General features: G+C 62.8%; 1 protein-coding gene across 1 annotated transcript in view; it reads left to right on the forward strand.

Moving 5' to 3' along the window:
• ITGA2B (integrin subunit alpha 2b) overlaps positions 1-16,697 on the forward strand; it is a 31,679-nt gene extending 14,982 nt beyond the window's left edge. Inside the window, exons 2-20 of the mRNA XM_034756255.1 lie at positions 270-322; positions 1,240-1,451; positions 2,021-2,194; positions 2,772-2,817; positions 3,355-3,453; positions 3,593-3,648; positions 5,239-5,390; positions 6,259-6,384; positions 6,755-6,822; positions 7,149-7,296; positions 7,666-7,758; positions 8,002-8,081; positions 8,518-8,598; positions 8,927-9,032; positions 10,789-10,941; positions 11,867-11,995; positions 13,624-13,737; positions 14,924-15,025; positions 16,290-16,697. Coding sequence (XP_034612146.1) covers positions 270-322; positions 1,240-1,451; positions 2,021-2,194; positions 2,772-2,817; positions 3,355-3,453; positions 3,593-3,648; positions 5,239-5,390; positions 6,259-6,384; positions 6,755-6,822; positions 7,149-7,296; positions 7,666-7,758; positions 8,002-8,081; positions 8,518-8,598; positions 8,927-9,032; positions 10,789-10,941; positions 11,867-11,995; positions 13,624-13,737; positions 14,924-15,025; positions 16,290-16,451 — 2,154 coding nt within the window. The 3' untranslated portion in view covers positions 16,452-16,697. The remainder of the gene's footprint in view (positions 1-269; positions 323-1,239; positions 1,452-2,020; positions 2,195-2,771; positions 2,818-3,354; positions 3,454-3,592; positions 3,649-5,238; positions 5,391-6,258; positions 6,385-6,754; positions 6,823-7,148; positions 7,297-7,665; positions 7,759-8,001; positions 8,082-8,517; positions 8,599-8,926; positions 9,033-10,788; positions 10,942-11,866; positions 11,996-13,623; positions 13,738-14,923; positions 15,026-16,289) is intronic.
• Positions 16,698-17,514: the final 817 nt, after the last annotated feature.

Raw genomic sequence — 17,514 nt, forward strand, 5'->3', positions numbered from 1 at the left:
GGGAGTGAGGGGAACCGGCAGAGCTAGGTAGGCCGAGGGCTGGGCTGGCAGGGGTTGCAGGTCATGGGTGAGGGGCACCGGCAGAGCTGGGTGGGACCCCAGGGCTGGGTGAGCAGAGGGCTGTGGGTCGGGAGTGAGGGGCTCTGGCAGAGCTGGGGGGAGCCCAGGGCTGGGCGAGCAGGGGCTGCGGGTCGGGGTTGACAGGCATTGGCCAGCCCAGCGCAGCCCCTGTCCTCATCCCCCCCCTCCCCCCCCCGCATGTCTTCCAGGTGGCATCGTACTTTGGTCACACGGTGGCTGTTGCTGATGTAAATGGCGATGGGTAAGGAGGAGGTTGGCACTGGCTTGGCAGCTGGGGCACTGAGCCCAAGTGCCCACGTCTGTCCCCAACCACTGCCTGGGGGGGCGGCGAGGCCCCTTCACTCAGGCCACCCATCCTGGGCACTGGCAGGGCAAGGGAGAGCCGGGCTCACGCTGGTGGGTGCCGGGGCTGCTGGGCTCCATCACCTCCAGGAGCCTCCATGCTCCGCTTTACCCGTGCTCGTGGTACAGCCCTGTGGGGCCAGAGCCCTCGTCAGCGCCAAGGGCTGGGGGCACGGCTAAGAGCTCCCAGGGTCCCCTCTGCCCAGGCCCCGCTGACGTGCTGGGTGTGGATTGTGCAGCTGGTGAATCCATGGGGCAGTCACGGTGCCCTGAGGAGGGGGCTGGGTCCCTGTAGGTGCTGCTCCTCCTCCTGGCCTGTGCTCTGGGCTCCCCAGCCAGCCTGGTTTGTCTCCCCACATCCCCCCACGTTGGCTTCTGCTGCCATCTGGTGCCCACCAGCCTGCACTGCGGTTGGCAGAGCCTGGCACCAGGCAAGCAGGGGCAGGGGACAGGAGTGGGGCAAAGCTGAGCCGAGGGGGGAACCCCAGCCCCCAGCACAAGGCCCATGTCAGCCCAGGGGGAGCCTGGGCCCTGAGGGGACTGGGGACGGACAGACGGACGGACAGAGCTCAGGGCGTGTCCGTGTCCAGGAGCATCAGCCACGGGGCACCGACTAGTGTTAGCCGCAATGGCCCAATGCGTCCCTCCTGCAGGGGATGCTGCGCCCGGGGGGGCAGGGGCTGCTCCCATCCCAGCATTCCTCCCCTCCCCCCCGTGGGATCATCCTTTCATTCCGTCGGCCCCCGCGGCCTGACGGGGACGGGAGCCCAAACTAGCCGGGTGCCTCCCTCTGCCATCTGCCCCCTTTGCCACCAGGAAGGACGACATCTTGGTGGGAGCGCCGCTCTACATGGAGCACCGCTCCGACCGCAAGCTCTATGAGGTGGGGTGCATCTACCTGTACCTGCAGCACCGGGGTCCCCACCCCTACAGACACCCCTGGCAGACCATGACCGGCACCGAGGTCTACGGCCGCTTCGGCACAGCCATCGCTCCTGCGGGGGATCTGGACCAGGACGGCTACGTCGGTAACTCCCCGCGTGTCAGTCTGCTAGTGCTCAGGGCAGGGGGCTTTGGGTTGGCTCAGAGACCTCCCCCACTGGCTGGGTCTGGGGCAGGGCACCTGGGAGGTGTGCCCCAGTGGTGGGGGAGTGACCACAGCCTCCGCGGACAGACTGGAAGGCTGGGAGGCAGCCCTGGAATGGCCGAGCCCCAGGCGGAAGAGCTCTGAGTCCAGCTATATAGCTGGGGAAACTGAGGCAAAGTGACGAATCGCTCATAGCCCCACAAAGTAGCAGAGCCAGGAACAGTCCTGACGCTCAGTTCCCTGCTGCCCCCAGCTCTAACCACTAGTCCCAACTCCTCTCCCAGAGCCGGGGATAGAACCCTGGCATCCTGGCTCCCAGCCCCCACTCTGACCCCTAGACTCGACCCTCCGAGCTCTGGGTCCCCTTCTCGTCAGTGTGTAACGTCTGGGGCCCGGTTCCTGCCTCAGTGGGTGGGATCCTGCCCCCGGGGATGAGGAGCAACTGGTGCCCGAGGCTCAGCTGCTCTGGCCGGGGCCCGGCTTGCGGGCCCTGCTGTCCTGTCCCCTCAGATGTGGCGGTGGGGGCTCCGTTTGTCGGGAGCGGCCGTGTGCTCATCTTCAGAGGGTACAGCGAGGGGCTCCGCACGCCGGCCTCGCAGGTCCTGGAGAGCCCCTTCTCCGGCCGTGCCGCCTTCGGCTTCTCCGTGCGCGGCGCCACCGACATCGACGCCAACGGGTACCCAGGTACGGCCATCCTCACAGCCACCCCCGGCCCGCCAGGGTCACAGGCCTGGAGCTGGCCAGGGCCCATGGCCCGGACCCTTCGGGGAGAGAGATGAGTGTGTGGGGAAGAGGGCTCGGCCTCCACCTCCTCCCTGGACCTCCTTCCTCTGCTGGGCGCTGCCCCCGGTCCTCTGCGCCCTCCCTCCCGTGTGGCAGCTGCTTCCCCTCCCGTGCCGGCTGCTGCTCCCTGGGCCCCCCCCCCCCGCCCGGCCCCCCCCCCCCCCCCCATGGGCCCCCCTCCCATGCTGGCCGCTGCTCCCTGGGCTCCCCCCTCCTATTCCTGGTGCTGCCCCCTGGGTCCCCCCTCCCGTGCCGGCCGCTGCCCGCTCCTCCTAGGTCACCCCATGCTGGGTGCTGTTCCCTGAGAAATGCTGAACACCCTTCCCTAGCAAGGTGCGGCTCTCTGGGCCCCCTAGGCGGATGCCCCCCTGGCTGGCTGGAGCCCTGGCTCTGGCTGGCAGCTTTGCCACACAGCTGAGCCGTGGGATCCTGTGCCCACCCCGCGAAGCCCGGTGTGACCCTTGACTTGTGCCCCCAGATGTGCTGGTTGGGGCGTTCGGCGCCAGCAAGGTGGCTGTGTACAGGTGAGTGCCCGGGGCTGGCTGGGCAGGGGGTGGGTGAGTGCCCAGGGGCCCTGGTCCTGGGTGCTTCTCTGTGCACATGAGTTGCACCTAGAGCCCGCAGCACTGAAGTCAGGAGGGGCTGCTGCCCCCAGGACACCAGGATCGGGGCCCGAAGCCCCGGTTGGGTCTGGGAGGGGTCAATAGCGTGGTGCCCAGCACAGACTCTGTCCTGGCACCAAGCAGCAGCCCCCCAGTGCCTGGGTTCCCAGCTGTGGGGGAGGTGGCTGGCACATACCCAGCCCCTCCTCCCTGCCTGCCGCCCTTGCCCTGGGGATAACAGCCTGCTGCTGCTGCTGCCTGCCCGCGGAGCTTCTCCGACTGGTCAGGCTTCAGGCCCTGGGGTTGTTGCTCCTCACGGCTGGGCTGGGCCCAGCTCTGACCCCAGGCGTCCCTCTTGCTTACCCCAGGGATGGCGTTGCCCCCTCCCTGCCTGCTGGCCCAGATATTACAGAGCCAGCGCCATTCGCCTGTGTTTGACTGGCTTGATGGTGCCCACAGAGCCCAGCCCGTGGTGGTGGCCAGTAGCCAGCTGTTAGTGCCAGATGTGCTGAACCCTGAGGAGAAGACCTGCACTGCCCACAGGACCCTTGTCAGCTGGTGAGCAAAGGGACATGGGGGGGCCGTGTTCTGGGTGGGCGCAGGGCTGGAGTGGGGAACTGCTGTCTCCTTCCCCTGTGCCTTTCCCCCCCCCAAATGCCGGGCAAAGCCCTCACCAGCCTGTGTTGTTCCCCCACAGCTTCCCCATCCAGCTGTGCGTGGGCATCAAGGGGAAGAGCCTCCCAGAGAGAATAAGTGAGTGCCAGTGGGGGGGGGGCAGCATGGCCAGGAGCCAGAGAGTGGTGGGGCTGGGGCCAGGAGGGCAGGGTGGGCAGGGGCAGGGAGTGGCATGGCCAGAAACCAGGGGGACGGCAGGACTGGGCGCCAGGGGGATAGCATGGCCAGGGGGTGGTGGGGCTGGGGACCAGGGGGGAAGCATGGCCAGGAGTGAGGTGGCAGCAGGGCTGGGGGCCAGGGGGCGGTATAGGCAGGAGCCAGGGAGCCATTGTGACGGGTTCAGTCACAGAGATCCCCTTGGGACTGTCATGTGATGTGCTGAAACTACCTCTGAGCCCATTTTCCCTGCCAGCGCGGGACTCCAGAACCTTGTCTTGTTGAGCCACACACAGCAGCCTGCTGTGAGTCAGAACCAGGGTCTGGTCCATGCCCCCAAAGCTGCAGACTTTAACCAAAAACTGCTCTGCAGGTTACTTGTCTCCAGCACCCAGACACCCAGTTACCAATGGGATCCAAATTTTGCTTGGTGACTTACTTTGTTCGGTCTGTTATTACTTGAAACCACTTAAATCCTACTTTTTATACTTAATAAAATCACTTTTGCTTATTAATAAACCGAGAATAAGTGATTCATACCCAGGGGAGCAAACAGCTGTGCATATCTCTCTATCAGTGTTATAGAGGGTGGACAATTTAAGAAACTGAGTACAGGTAAATCTCACCCTCAGAGATGTTCCAAGCTTCTTTCACAAACTAGACTTCCTCCTAGTCTGGGCCCAATCCTTTCCCTGGTACAGTCCTTGTTAGTTCCAGCAGACATCTCAGGTGGTAAGCAGGGGTTTTCTCATGACTGGCAGCCCCCTTTGTCCTGTCCACCCCCTTTATAGCTTTGGCACAAGGCTGGAATCTTTTGTCTCTATGGGTCCCCACCCCTCCTAATGAAAATGTACCAGATTTAAGATGGATTTTATTATCAGGTGACATGGTCACATCTCATTGTAAGACCCCTAGTCTCCATTCCCCATGGGCTGGCCCACACACACAGGAAGGCGTGAAGGTAAATAAACCATTTACAATCAGTTGTCCTAGTCAATGGGAGCCATCAAGATTCTAAACCACCATTAATGGCCCACACTTTGCATAGTTACAATAGGACCTCAGAGTAATACTTCATATTTCTAGCTTCAGATACAAGACTGATCATGCATACAAATAGGAGGAATATATTCAGTAGTTTATAACCTTTGTAATGATACCTTACAAGAGGCCTTTTGCATGAAACATATTCCAGTTACATCATATTCACCCTCATAAGCATATTTCCATAAAACATGGAGTGCAATGTCACAGCGGTATAGCCAGGAGGCCGGCGGGGCTGGGGGCCAGGGGCCAGCGTGTGCACCAGGGATAGTGGCATGGGTTGGTGTGGGCACTGCAGATTGCAGTGAGGGGGCAGCATGGGTACCAGTGCCAGGGGGCCAGAGCCAGGGACGGTGGCGTGGGTGCCAGGGCTGTGTGACCCAGAGGGCAGCATGGGCACTGGGGCTGGGAGCTTGGTGATGAGGGGCACCGCAGCCTCCCCTCCCCTGCTGACCCTCTGCTCCCCAGAGCTGGCCGCTGACCTGCAGCTGGACCGGCTGAAGCCCACGTCGGGGCGAAGGGTCTGGGAGCTGCAGACACACCAGGCGGGCCTCAGACTGGAGCTGCAGCTATCGAGGGAGGCGCCACTCACCTGCCAGAATCTCACAGCCTACCTGCGGGTACGGGGGGCTCAGGGCGGGGGCTGCTCCATAGTCAGGGTCCCTGCGGGCACCCCAGGGTGGCTCCTGGCTGATCCACTTCTCAGGGCCACACCCCAGATCTTACACAACCCCCCTTTAGGTGCCAGCCCCTGGTCCCGCTTGGCCTTGGCCACTGAGCCCCTGGGCCCGGCCTCCTGCAGCCCCGAGTTGTGCCCGCGGGTCCGGCTGAGCCGGGTTCCTGGCAGCGACGCTGCTGCGCCTTGGGGCCAGCGCACCCCAGCTGGGGGTTATGGGCCCATCAGGGTGATTGGTCGCCTAGGCCCAGCCCGGGACGCCCCAGGGCCGGGGCACAGAGCCGGGGTTTAAGCCTCGGCTGGGTGGGTCGTCCCAGAGCACAGCACCAGCAGTGACCCCTTGGTGGGCTCCAGCTCTGACCTGCACACCCGGCCCCTACAGCTCCAGCCCCAGCCCGGGCTCTGCCCCATGGCCTGCCGAGAGACTCTGGGCAGGCACCCCTAGTGCGGGCACTGGCGCTCTGACCCCCATGCGGATCCAGGTCAGTTTCAGCCAGCTCCTTAGTGACTCTTCGCTCCAGCTGGGTGGGGTGACGCCCCCTACATCTGTCTGCTCTGAGAGCATCATACGCCTGCTCCCCTCAGGCACCCCGCAGCCTACAGGGGAAACCGAGGCACGTGTCGGGGGGACAGAAATATTACCAAACATTCCCATTTGGTCACGTCTCTGTCCCGGGGGCTCAGGCTGGGCCAGGGCAGCCGCCCTTGGTCCTAGTGGGAAGGATTCACAGTGTGCCCGGGCTGAGACCTGTGGGGCGGGGGGTGCGGGCACCCAGCCCTGCCTCATCACTCTCCTCTCCCCTCCACCCCAGGACGAGGCTGATTTCAAGGACAAGCTGAGCCCCATCGTCGTGAGCCTGGCGCTGACCCTGGCAGCTGGGCTGGGCACCGAGGAGCTGGGCCTGGTGCTCTACGGGCAGACGGTGGTTCAGGAGCAGGTGTGCCAGCCCAATGCCCCCTAACTATCCCAGCCGTCGGCTCCCCCCATGTTCCTGTCCTGCAGCCCCTGCTGTCCCCTCCAGGGGCTCGCCCCACAGCTCTGCTGGTGCCCCTCAACCTTTACCCGCAGCCCCCAGATTTCCCAGCCCTGGGCTTCCCCCACCCCACAGATCTGCCAGTGCCCCATAACCATGACCCACAGACCCCTGCTCCCAGCTCTGCTGCTGCCCCTCAGTCCCGCCCTGCCCTCAGCCTTTCCTCTCCCTGCTGGGCTCTCTGGGGCAGAGCGGTGCCAGGGCTGGTGCCCCATGGCGTCACTGGCTGTGAGGCTGAAGAACTGCTCTTGCTTTGTGTTCTGCTTGACCCCAGACAAGAATCGTGCTGGACTGCGGCGAGGACAACGTCTGCATCCCAAAGCTACAGCTTGCCGCCCACACGTAAGCACAACTTGGGCTGAAGCCAGGTCCATCCTCAGGCCACTGGGCTGGGGGTCAGGAAGGAATTTCTTTCCCTGGCGTGCTGCAGCATTCAGTGCATGGGGGGATTCGGCTGGCACTGACCGCTGGTGCTGGCAGGACACGGGACTGATGGCCCGAGCTGACCTGCCGATCCCTAGGGCTCACAAGGGCTTGTTCCCCATTGGCCGTGGTCCACTTTCGAACAGCTTCCCCGGCCGATACACAGTGTAGGCGGCTCCTATTGGCCAAGCCCTGGATTCCTCTGGGTCGGGCCAGGGCTCAGGCTCCTTCCCTCCATCTCTCAGGCCCGTGGCCCAGCTGTTCATCGGGGCCGAGAACGTGGTTCACATCCTGGCCGACGCCACCAATGAGGGCGAAGGCGCCTTCGAGGCCGAGCTGCGGCTGCAGCTGCCACGCGACGCCCACTATCAGAAAGCCACCAGCAATGTCCAGGTACGGGCGGGGCTGGACGGGCTCCCAGAAGGCACTGCGGTGCTGGCACCTTTCCCCCGCTGCAGCTCTGTGGTCTCCATCGCTCTGCCATTGCATCGTCTGCCCTGTGTCATCAACGGGGTTTGAACCCTGGCCCTACAGCCTTGACCTCTGCTCCAGGGTCACTCCCTTAGCTGGTTGCAGTGGGAGGTTGTTATCCTGCAGTGAATGCTGGTTCAGAGCGGGTCTGGGATGGGGAGCTCCCATGCGTGTGTGTCCGGGCCCCATCCAGCCCCCTCCTCCCCCCACAGTGAAAGTCCTCCGCTTCTTGCCCCCAGCCTCTCCCCGCTGCCCCCATGGTAACCCCCTGCCTCTGTACCCCGGCCGTAGGGGCTGGAGAAGTTGATCTGTAACCTCAAGAAGGAGAACGAGACACGTGTGGTGATCTGCGAGCTGGGGAACCCCATGAAGAGCGGGACCAAGGTAGGGGCCTTTCCTCCCCCCCCATGCGCCGCCTCCGGGCTGCCCTTCCCTTGGGTGAGGGGCCCCTGGCAGGACATGCCTGTGCTCACCAGCTCCTGGACACTTTGCGCTGTCCGTTGGTGATGGAGGTACCGCAGCACGGTGGTGCCCGGAGCTGGGAAGGGGCTTTGCCTGGGCCCCCCGGCCGAGGAGCCCTGCCCATGCCCTCTGGCCGGGCAGACACCAGCTCCCCTCTCCCCGCAGATCGCTGTGGACGTGGCACTCAGCATCAGTAACCTGGAGGACGCTGGTGACACCATCGAGTTCCAGCTGCAGCTGTGGAGGTGACGGAGGTGCCCCCTCCCCCCTGTAGCGGCCTGTCAAGTGCCCGGCTCCCTGAGCCACCCCCGGGCCCTGCTGGCCGGCCTGGGATGCTCCTTTCAGCCCACCCATTGGTCACTCTGGGGCAGAGCCCCCCAGCTCCCGCCCCACTACCGGCCTGCCCCAGCCCAGAGCAGTGGCGAAGGCCTAGGGCGCGGCTGGCCCTGTCTTTGGATCTCAAAGCGCTTTGGGAACGTTACCGAATTAGCCTTCCAGGAGTCCTGGGGCCCAGTTCCCTGCTCTAGCCACTAGCCCACATTCCCTCCCAGGCCAGGAAGAGGCTCCAGGAGTTCCTGTCCCCTGCTGTAGCCCCTCGCGCCAGTCGCCTCTGCCCGGCTCTGTCCCAGCAGGGCCCCACCGGGCGCTGCGTCTGACCTGGCTTTTCCCCTTTGACCGCAGCAAGAATAGCCGCAGCCCCCACAGCAACGTGGAGCGGGTGCAGATCCCCATCAAGGTCGCCGCGCTGCTGGACCTGCGAGGGTGAGGGGGCTGTGAGCACGGGGGATGGGCAGAGCGGGTCTGGTGCCCTTGGGGGGGTTCCCTGGCACGGCTGGGATCCCGAGTGGGGTGGGGTCGGGCAGTGGCCATGGCTGGTACTGGCTCAGTGCCCAGTCACACCACTCAATGCCACCTCGTGCCCTCTGACTGCACCTCTGGCAGGCCGGGGTTAGCGCCACGTGGCCTCCCTCTGTGGGGCGCAGCAGCTCTGCTCCGCGAGCCCTGCAGAGCCTGGGGCCAGCCCGACCCTGCAACTGACCCCCGCGCTCGAAAGTGGGAACACTCAGCCTGCCCACCTTGGCTCCCACAGGAATTCGCTGCCAGCCACCATGGTGCTGCCAGTGGCAGGCTGGGAACTGGTGGAGGGCAGCCGCCGGCTGGAGGACCACGGGCCCAGGGTGGAGCACGTCTATCAGGTATGGCCCCACAGCGCAGGGGGCCACAGGGCAGGCGTGGCCTCCTTCCCTCACCCGGAGCTGGGCAATGAGCCCCCTAGTCCTGCTCTCTCCCCCCCCACAGATGTTTCACAGCAAGGCCCTCTGCCATGGCTCGGGGGGAATTCTGTCCCTCCCCAGCTGGTTCCTGGTGTCGCTTGGGAGCATCGCGGGGTGGAGGGCCCTGCGCCAGGCTCCTCTGGCTGGGAGGCTCTCCAAGCACCCATCCTGGGTGGCACAAGGAGCCTGGGGGCTGCACTAGGCAGCGGGCGCCGGGGAAGCGCATGCATGGCCCAGGGGAGCAGACGGCAAGGCTGGGCCTGGGCAGCGGGGCCCTGGCACCCCTGTGCCCCACCGCGCCAGCTCGGAATGGGGCTGATCAAACAGTAGTCAGCACAGCTCCCGGAGACCACGTATCAGCCTCCTGCACACATACACCCCCACACATGTGCTGGTACGTGCCCACCTGGGCATCCCCTCCTCACATGCGCTGGTACACCCCCACCTGGGCACCCCCCTGCACACGCGCTGGTACGCTCCCACCTGGGCACCCCCCTGCACACGCGCTGGTACGCTCCCACCTGGGCACCCTCTGCACACGCGCTGGTACGCTCCCACCTGGGCACCTCCCTGCACACGCGCTGGTACACTCCCACCTGGGCACCCCCCTGCACACGCGCTGGTACACTCCCACCTGGGCACCCCCCTGCACACACGCTGGTACACGCACATCTGTGTACCTCCTGCACACACGCTGGTACAGTCACACACACACACAGGTACACATCCACACACATAGGTAGCCCCATGCTCACCCACTGTACACTGACATGTGTGGATCCCCACACATGTGCACTGGTACACACACACACACCTGTGAATACTGGTACACTTCCCTCTCCCCCCACCCCCTTGCACACATGCTGGTACACCTACACATGCTAGTGCACCCACACATGCTCCGGTACACCCACACCCATACACGCTGGTACACAAACACGTGTACCCCCACACATGTGCATGCACCTGCACTGGTACGCACACACACAGGTACGCCCCCACACACGCGCTCTGTTCCATACTGCCCTCACATGCTCCATTCGGCACTGCCAGTACTGGGGAGGTGGCCCGGGTGTGACCCCTCTCCCTGGCTGTCTTGTTGCAAGCCGCCCTCCCCCCCATCACCTGTATGTCCTGTTCTCTCCCCCCCCCCCCCCCCCCCCTTATGTCCAGGGTCCCCCCCCCCCCCCATCAGGCTTTTCCCAAGCTTCAGCGTTCTCCTAGGCTCAGGTGGGGGGGAGGGAGGAGTCACCTCGCTGGGGCCCTGGGCTTCCAGCCCCGCCTTCCTCCTCCGGGTTAACAGCCCCCAGCTGATAAGCTGGCTCCCCTTGCTAGCGGGTTGTTAATCACCCAATGTCCTATTGCCTCGATATAATCCATGGGACGCCCACACCTGGAACACGGCGTGCAGATGTGCTCGCCCCATCTCGAAAAAAAATCTTGGAATTGGACAAGGTTCAGAAGAGGGCAACGGAAATGCTTAGGGGTCTGGAACAGCGATTACATGTAGCCCCCCAGCGGGAGCCTGAGACTGAGACGCCCCCTAACTCCTGTTAGAGAACCAGGAGACAACCCCCCAACTCCTGTCTCCCACCTTCCTCCCGATGCCTCCCTCCAGCGTGGCGCCCCCCCACTCCCACCCAGCATTACTCCCCTCTCTTCCCCTCCCATCCCCAAGCTGCACAACCAGGGCCCTGGCACCGTGAGCCACGCAGAGCTGCGGGTGGAGTTCCCGAACCAGTTCCAGGGCGACTTCTTGCTGTACATGATGGAGCTCAACACAGAGGGGAGGATCAACTGCTCCAGCCCCACAGGACTCAACCCTCTGGGGGTAGGAGCGGGGATCTGCTGCACCAGGGGGGTGGGGGGCTGCTACCAGGCCATGGGCCCCGGGCTCTGCCAGCTCCAGCACTAGCAGAAAGGCCCCTTGTCGCCATCCCAGCTCTGCTGCCAGGCACCTGTCCCTCCATGAGCAAGAGCGGGAGCTGGGGGCAGCGCAGGCTCCACGGGGCCCAAGGGAGGGGGTGACGGGTGAGATGGAACATGTGGTCCGAGTGCACCTGCCAGGCTCTGATGTGGGATCTTCCCAGGTGCCAGCAGGCAAAGCGGCTCCAGTCCCGCTATCCCAGCCAGCTGCCAGCCTGTGGGGCTGAGCTGTGGGGCTGCGCTGTCCACGTGCAGTTGTGCTGGGAGCAGAGCCAGCCCAGCCCCACCAAGCCGCAGGGTGGGAGCCCTGAGTGGAGCCGGTCGGAGGTTTCCGAGGAAGCAGCGTTTGGTTGGAAAATCCTGATTTGTTGGAGGCTGCATTTCCCCGGAAAGCAATCGGTCCAAGGTCTGCAGCTCCAGGGGAGCCCTGGGGTCCCCAGCCCAGGGGCAGGCCGCGTGGCAGCTGCTGACAGAAATAGATGGCCATAAGTCTTGTTACTCACCACTGAACAGCAGCTGTGATCCTTTCCCGTCAGTTTCAGTCCCGGGCTGCAGGGCCCTGGGAGCAGAGTCTGGCTTGGAAATTCAGGGTTGGTGTTTTCTAAGCAAACTTGTTTGCAATTTCCAGTTTGAAGGAAATTTCCAAATATCAAAACTCCCCAAGAACTGGTTCCACTGGGCAGCGTCTGAGGGGTCTGCCCAGGCTGCCAGGGGTGCTGGGCTGGTATGGAGGGGCGGAGGGGGACTGGTTTAGTATGGAGGCTGGTCCATAGGGCCTATCCCTGTGGCATTGGGATGTGGAGATGAGGCCGTGTCCCCTCTCATTCCAGCTGGAGGGCCAGAAACCAACGGCCTCCCCTGGCCACAACATGAGTGACCAGCCCGCCCACAGGCGAGAGCGACGGGAGGCAGACAAGGCCGAGGCAGGCCCAGCCACTCTCAGGGAGCCCACACTGGTGGTAAGGAGAAGGGGGGGTGTCTGCCAGGAGACCCTGCCCCAGCGGGTGCTGGCCAGGCCCAGTGCTGTGCAGAGACAATCTGGGGGGAGCAGAGAACCCCTGGTGAGGGGAAAGCAGTGCCCCCAGGGGTGTGGCTTCCTGGGCTTTAGCCTCCCTGTTATACACACAGGGTGGCTGCAAAAGGGGGTGGGGAGGGATCCCCCCACTAGGGGGGGCTGTAGGTCAGATAGCAGTTTAGGGCCTGCAGCCAGAGCATGGCTGGGAGACCAGGCAGACTCTGTGGGCAGCATGGACTACGCTATCAAGGGAGACAGCTCTGTGTCTGGTCCCCGAGCGGCCACACACCCGAAGGCCAGCTCCCACGCTGGGCCGGCATCTTCCATCTCTCCCGCCCTGCCCCCCCATCTGCTCTGGAGCTGGGTGGTTCTGGTGGGACCCAACTGAGAGTGCCAGTTCAGGACAAATTGCTTCAAACAGGGCAGTTACAGCCCAAGGCAAACGAAACCAGCCAGAGAGGACTGTGGTTTTACACCACTGGCTAACCACAAGTCACACAAGCAATTCTCTTAGATACAGTACTCCAGGTTCCCAGTATCACCATCAGTGCCACTCACTACGGGGGTGAATGGTTATGAAAACCAATACCCCAGTAAAAGAAAAAAGGTTTTCTCCATCCCAAAGGACCAAGCCCCAGACCCAGGTCAATATACAAGTTAGATCTTACCCATGAATCATGCTGTTGCCAATCCTTTAGAATCTAAAAACTAAAGGTTTATTCATAAAAAGAAAAAAATCTAGATCAGAGCTAGAATTGGTTAAATGGAATCAATTACATACAGTAATGGCAGAGTTCTTGGTTCAGGCTTGTAGCAGTGATGGAATAAACTGCAGGTTCAAATCAAGTCTCTGGAACATCCCCAGCTGGGATGGGTCATTCAGTCCTTTGTTCAAAGTTTCAGTTTGTAGCAAAGTCCCTCCAGAAGTATGAAGCAGGATTGAAGACAAGATAGAGATGAGGCATCAGCTTTTTATAGTCTCTTCCAGGTGTAAGGACACCTCTTTGTTCTTACTGTGGAAAATTACAGCAAAATGGAGTCTGGAGTCACATGGGCAAGTCACATGTCCATGCACGACTCAATGCTTTACAGGCGGCAGCCACTGCCCACACGCTATCTTGAATGTCCCCAGGAAGACTTCTTATGTGGATTGGAGTCTCCCAAGGTCTATTGTCAGTTAAGTGTTTCTTGATTGGGCACTTAACTTGAAAATTCCTTTCTCAGGAAGCTGACCAAATGCTTTACTTCAGAATCAAAACACATTGATATACAAGTACATAGTCAATATTCATAACTTCAATTACAAAAATGATGCATGCATACAGACAGCATAATCATGATCAGCAAACCATAACCTGTCCACAGACACCTTATACGACAACCTTTGTACAATATTTGGTGCAAATATATAACAGTGGTTGCAACAATGATTTCTACGGTCCCAGGTTATGTCAGTAACATCACATGGGGACAAATCAACCCCTACCCCCAGGCTCTGGATCCAAACCCTGCAGGTGTCGCAGGGGTGCAGGGGGTGGGGGCGCAGGGCTGACTCGCTCTGTCTTGTGGCAGAACTGCAGCAGCCAACCCTGTGTGGCCGTGCTGTGCAAGGTGGAGATGCTGGAGAGGGACCAGCGGGCCATGGTGACTGTCCACTCCGTCCTGTGGATGCAGAGCGTCAGGAAGGTGGGGACGCGGCCGGTCAGAATTTTCCCAGCCACTCGCCCGTTCGCTGACGTGACAGGTTTTGTCGAACCTGGTGCAGATTTGACCAGGCCAAGGCGAGAGTCCCTTGGAAACCTGCTGGTATTCCCAGGTCCACACCTCCGCGCAGGGAGCCCTCCAGCCCCCAGAGCACTGGCTGATGCCCGGCCTCTCAGGGCTGGCAGGCTCCTCTCAGGAGCTCTAGGGAAAGCCCGGGAGGCCGGCTGGCCCCTGGCTCTGCAGCAGGGAGCCCTGGAGGAGATTTGGGGTTGGGGTTTCCCAAATGAAATGTTGGGGAGTTCTCATTTTGGTCAGAAACCCCCAAATCTTCAGCTTCACTTCAACCCAAAGTTCCTGTTCCCCCTGTTTTTTCCAGTTTGGTTCCCAACCCAAAAATTCAATTAGTGCTGAGATCAGAGCCCTCAGAGCTCCATCCCTGCTCAGGGGTGTGTGGGGTCCCCCCTGCCCCCCCCTGTGTCCCCCCTGGGGGGGGGGGGGCTCCTTACCTGTTCATCCCCCCCCCCCCCCCCCCAGGGCGAGTGGAGTCCCCGTCTGCCCATCTGTCCCCCTCCCCAAGGGGTGTGAGTGAGGTTCCCCCTGCCTGCCCACCGAACCGGGGCCCAAGGCAAGTGCGGGCCCACCCAGGCCCACCCATCCATCCCCCCTAGGACTGCACAGGCTGTCTGAACACAGCAGGGCACCCCTGTACTGCACATTGACTTCGGCCCTGTGTGTACAGGCCGTGGCGTTCCACTTGAGTGGGTTTGGGCAGCCCCTGAACTGTGCTGGGGTCTGAACCCAGGAGTCCGGGCTCCCTGCAGGGCAGGACATGCTGGGCTGCAGTCCGCTGGAGCTTGGAGATGCCCCGTCATCTCCCTTTGGATGGACAGAGGCCCAGCTGCCCTGCTTCCCTTGCGGTCTCGTGGCCCCACAGAAGAGTAGAGGGCAGTGGGGCCCAGCCGGGGGGCGGTGGAGTCCAGCCTGTTGTCACATCTCCCTCATGCCCCTGCTCTGGGATCAGCCCAGCCCTGCCGGTGCCCAAAGCACCCATGCAGGGCATCCAGCCCCTCGCAGGCACGGCCAGTCACTGGGCATGTCCCCAGCATGACAGCCCTGCCAGTGAGTGCTGGGCCATTCCTGCTGCCCCCCGGGGCTCTCTCCCGCACAGCGGCCCCATGACCAGTTCATCATCCAGTCGCAGGCCTGGTTCAACGTCTCCGCCATGCCCTACCACATCCAGCCTGAACTGCTGCCCAGCGGACACGCCACGGTACGTCCTTGGGGAGGGGCCACGGCCAGTGGGAGGAGCCACCTGCGGCCCCCTTGCTCTGTGGGGGGCTGGTTCTGTTAGCCCTGCAGCGCCTTGCTGGTGCCCCCATACTCTGCCCCCCAGATACCGATTGGCATGGTGGCCCTGGCAGTAAGAGCCCGAAGCAGGCACTGAGAGTCACACTCTTCCGCCTGGGGCTGGGGCCCCGCACCGAGGGCTGGGGCGTGCTGGCAGTGACGGGGCACTCCTGTGGGTGGGGAGAGCCAAGCCGAGCAGACCCAGGGCACAGTGCCCTGGCTAGGGTTACCATACTTAACAAATAAAAAAAGAGGACCCTCCATGGGGTCCTGGCCCCGCCCATTTCCCCACCCCCAGCCCTGCCACTACTCCGCCCCTTCCCCGCCCTAACTCCGCCCCCTCCTCCCTCCAACTCCCAGCCACGCGGAAAGGGCTGCCCGAGCGCTACCAGCTTCACGGTTTGCTGGGCAGCCCCCAGACCGTGCGCCCCCGGCCGGCGCTTCCCCAGTGCAGCTGGAGCCCGGGAGGGGAAGCGCCCAGCCGGGGGCGTAGGGTCTGGAGGCTGCCCGGCAAACTGTGAAGCCGGTAGCGCTCGGGCTTCGGGCAGCCCCCTTGCCTCCGGACCCTGTGCCCCCGGCCGGGCACCTCCCCTCCCGGGCTCCGGCGGCGCAGGGTCCGGAGGTATGGGGGCTGCCCAAAGCCCGTAGCGCTCGGCTCTTAAACAGAGCCGAAGAGTCGGGGAGGAGCAGAGCCGCGGCGGGAGGGGAAGTGCCTGGCCGGCATTCTCCCGGACATGTTCGGCTTTTTGGCAATTCCCCCCGGACGGGGGTTTGAGTGCCGAAAAGCCGGACATGTCCGGGAAAAACCGGACGTATGGTAACCCTAGCCCTGGCAGAGCGTGCAGCCAGCGCCTCGGCCTGGCCCCAGGGCACAGAGGCGTGGGCGAGAGCACCCCGTCCAGCACCGGCTGCAGCTCCCTGGGCCGGAGGGTGGCACCATGGGGCACCTGGTACCAGACCACGCATGAGGTCTGAGGTGGGGAACAGACAACTTGAGCCCTCTAGTGAGTTGGCCGGGGAGGTGGGGGGGCAGCCCGTTGTCTTGGTAACCGTGGTCATTTGGGCTGGTGGGACACCGCCCTTGCAGTCCCCACCCTGAGGTGAGGGGGTCAGCCCTTCCCCCAGGCCCCTCCTGGCCCCGTCTCTCTCCCCCTTGGTGGGGCACTGACCTGGCTGTCCCTCCCCAGGCCCACACAGAGGTGGTGCGGGTGAGCCCGGATGCGGAGAAGGAGATCCCCACCTGGTGGGTGGTGCTGGCTGTGCTGGCCGGGCTCCTGCTCCTGGCCCTCTTCATCTGCGCCCTGTGGAAGGTGAGGCTGCCAGAACAGAGCCATTCCCGAGCAGATTAGTCCAGCCAAGGCCGGGGGGCTCCTGGCATCAGGATCCCCACATGGGCAGAGCAGGGGCAAACCTGACCCTGAGGGTAGCCAAGATGTCTGTAGTCAGGTTCCAGGCCAGGCTCAATACCAAGCGTCAGGGGCCGAGTCAGGTGTCAGGAGGCGAGGCCAGAGCCAGGAGTTCTGGAGCAGAGTGGGGTGTGGCAGCTCCAGGAGGTCCAGGCTGGGTTTATACAGGGCGGGGAGCCAATCAGGAGCCATGAGGCTGCTGCCTGTCAGACTCTTTGAGGCAGGACTTGAGCCCATGGTCAGTGTCCACAGCAAGTCGTGGGCAGTGGCAGGCAGGCTGGTTACAGTTGCTGCTGGGTGACGGTCTGGAGATGCCAGCTGGGTACTAGAGCTGCAGGGTCTTACGTCCCCTCCCCCCTTATAGGGGTGCCCCCTGTTGGGAGTGGCAGCAGCAAAGGCAGGGTGGGAGTATGGACTCGGGCTGTGGGCTCCCAGAATTGCTCTTCTGGGCCACAGCCCAACCTGGCTCTGAGGCACCAGAGGGAGCTGTGTCTGATTTTGAAGTCCAGTGTCTCATGGACTGCATCCTCCTCATGTCCTTGGACCCACGCCGGAGAGTGCAGCGGTTGAGCCTGGTGAGCGAAAGGGCTTCCGTGAGGATACATGAAACCCTGGGTGTATGTGAGGGATCTGGGTAACTGAAGCGTCCCACGCACTGGGTTGATTGGCCGGCTGATGGAACGTAGCTCAAGGGATCGGAGGTCCAGTTTACAACATGCTGGTGTGGCGGTTTAGGGCTGAGAGTCACACTTTTTGCCCAGCAGCGAATGCCGGGCCTTCCTGATGCCAGCGGTCAGCATACCACTTTTAGTTCTCCTCGGCCTTGTCCAGGTGGGCCTTGGATCTACTGCACCCTGTCAGTGGCTGCAGGATTGGTGGAGTTGTTGGGTATGGCTGAGTGGAGATGGGGGTGGAAGTCACAGTTGGCACAAAATGGACTCTGCCCAATGGAGACTTGGCCGGCATTGCTGTAAACAAACTCTGCTCGGGACAGGAGGCTCGACCA

Source organism: Trachemys scripta, chromosome 23 (genome assembly GCF_013100865.1).
Source record: "Trachemys scripta elegans isolate TJP31775 chromosome 23, CAS_Tse_1.0, whole genome shotgun sequence".
In the NCBI taxonomy this organism is placed as follows: domain Eukaryota; kingdom Metazoa; phylum Chordata; order Testudines; family Emydidae; genus Trachemys; species Trachemys scripta.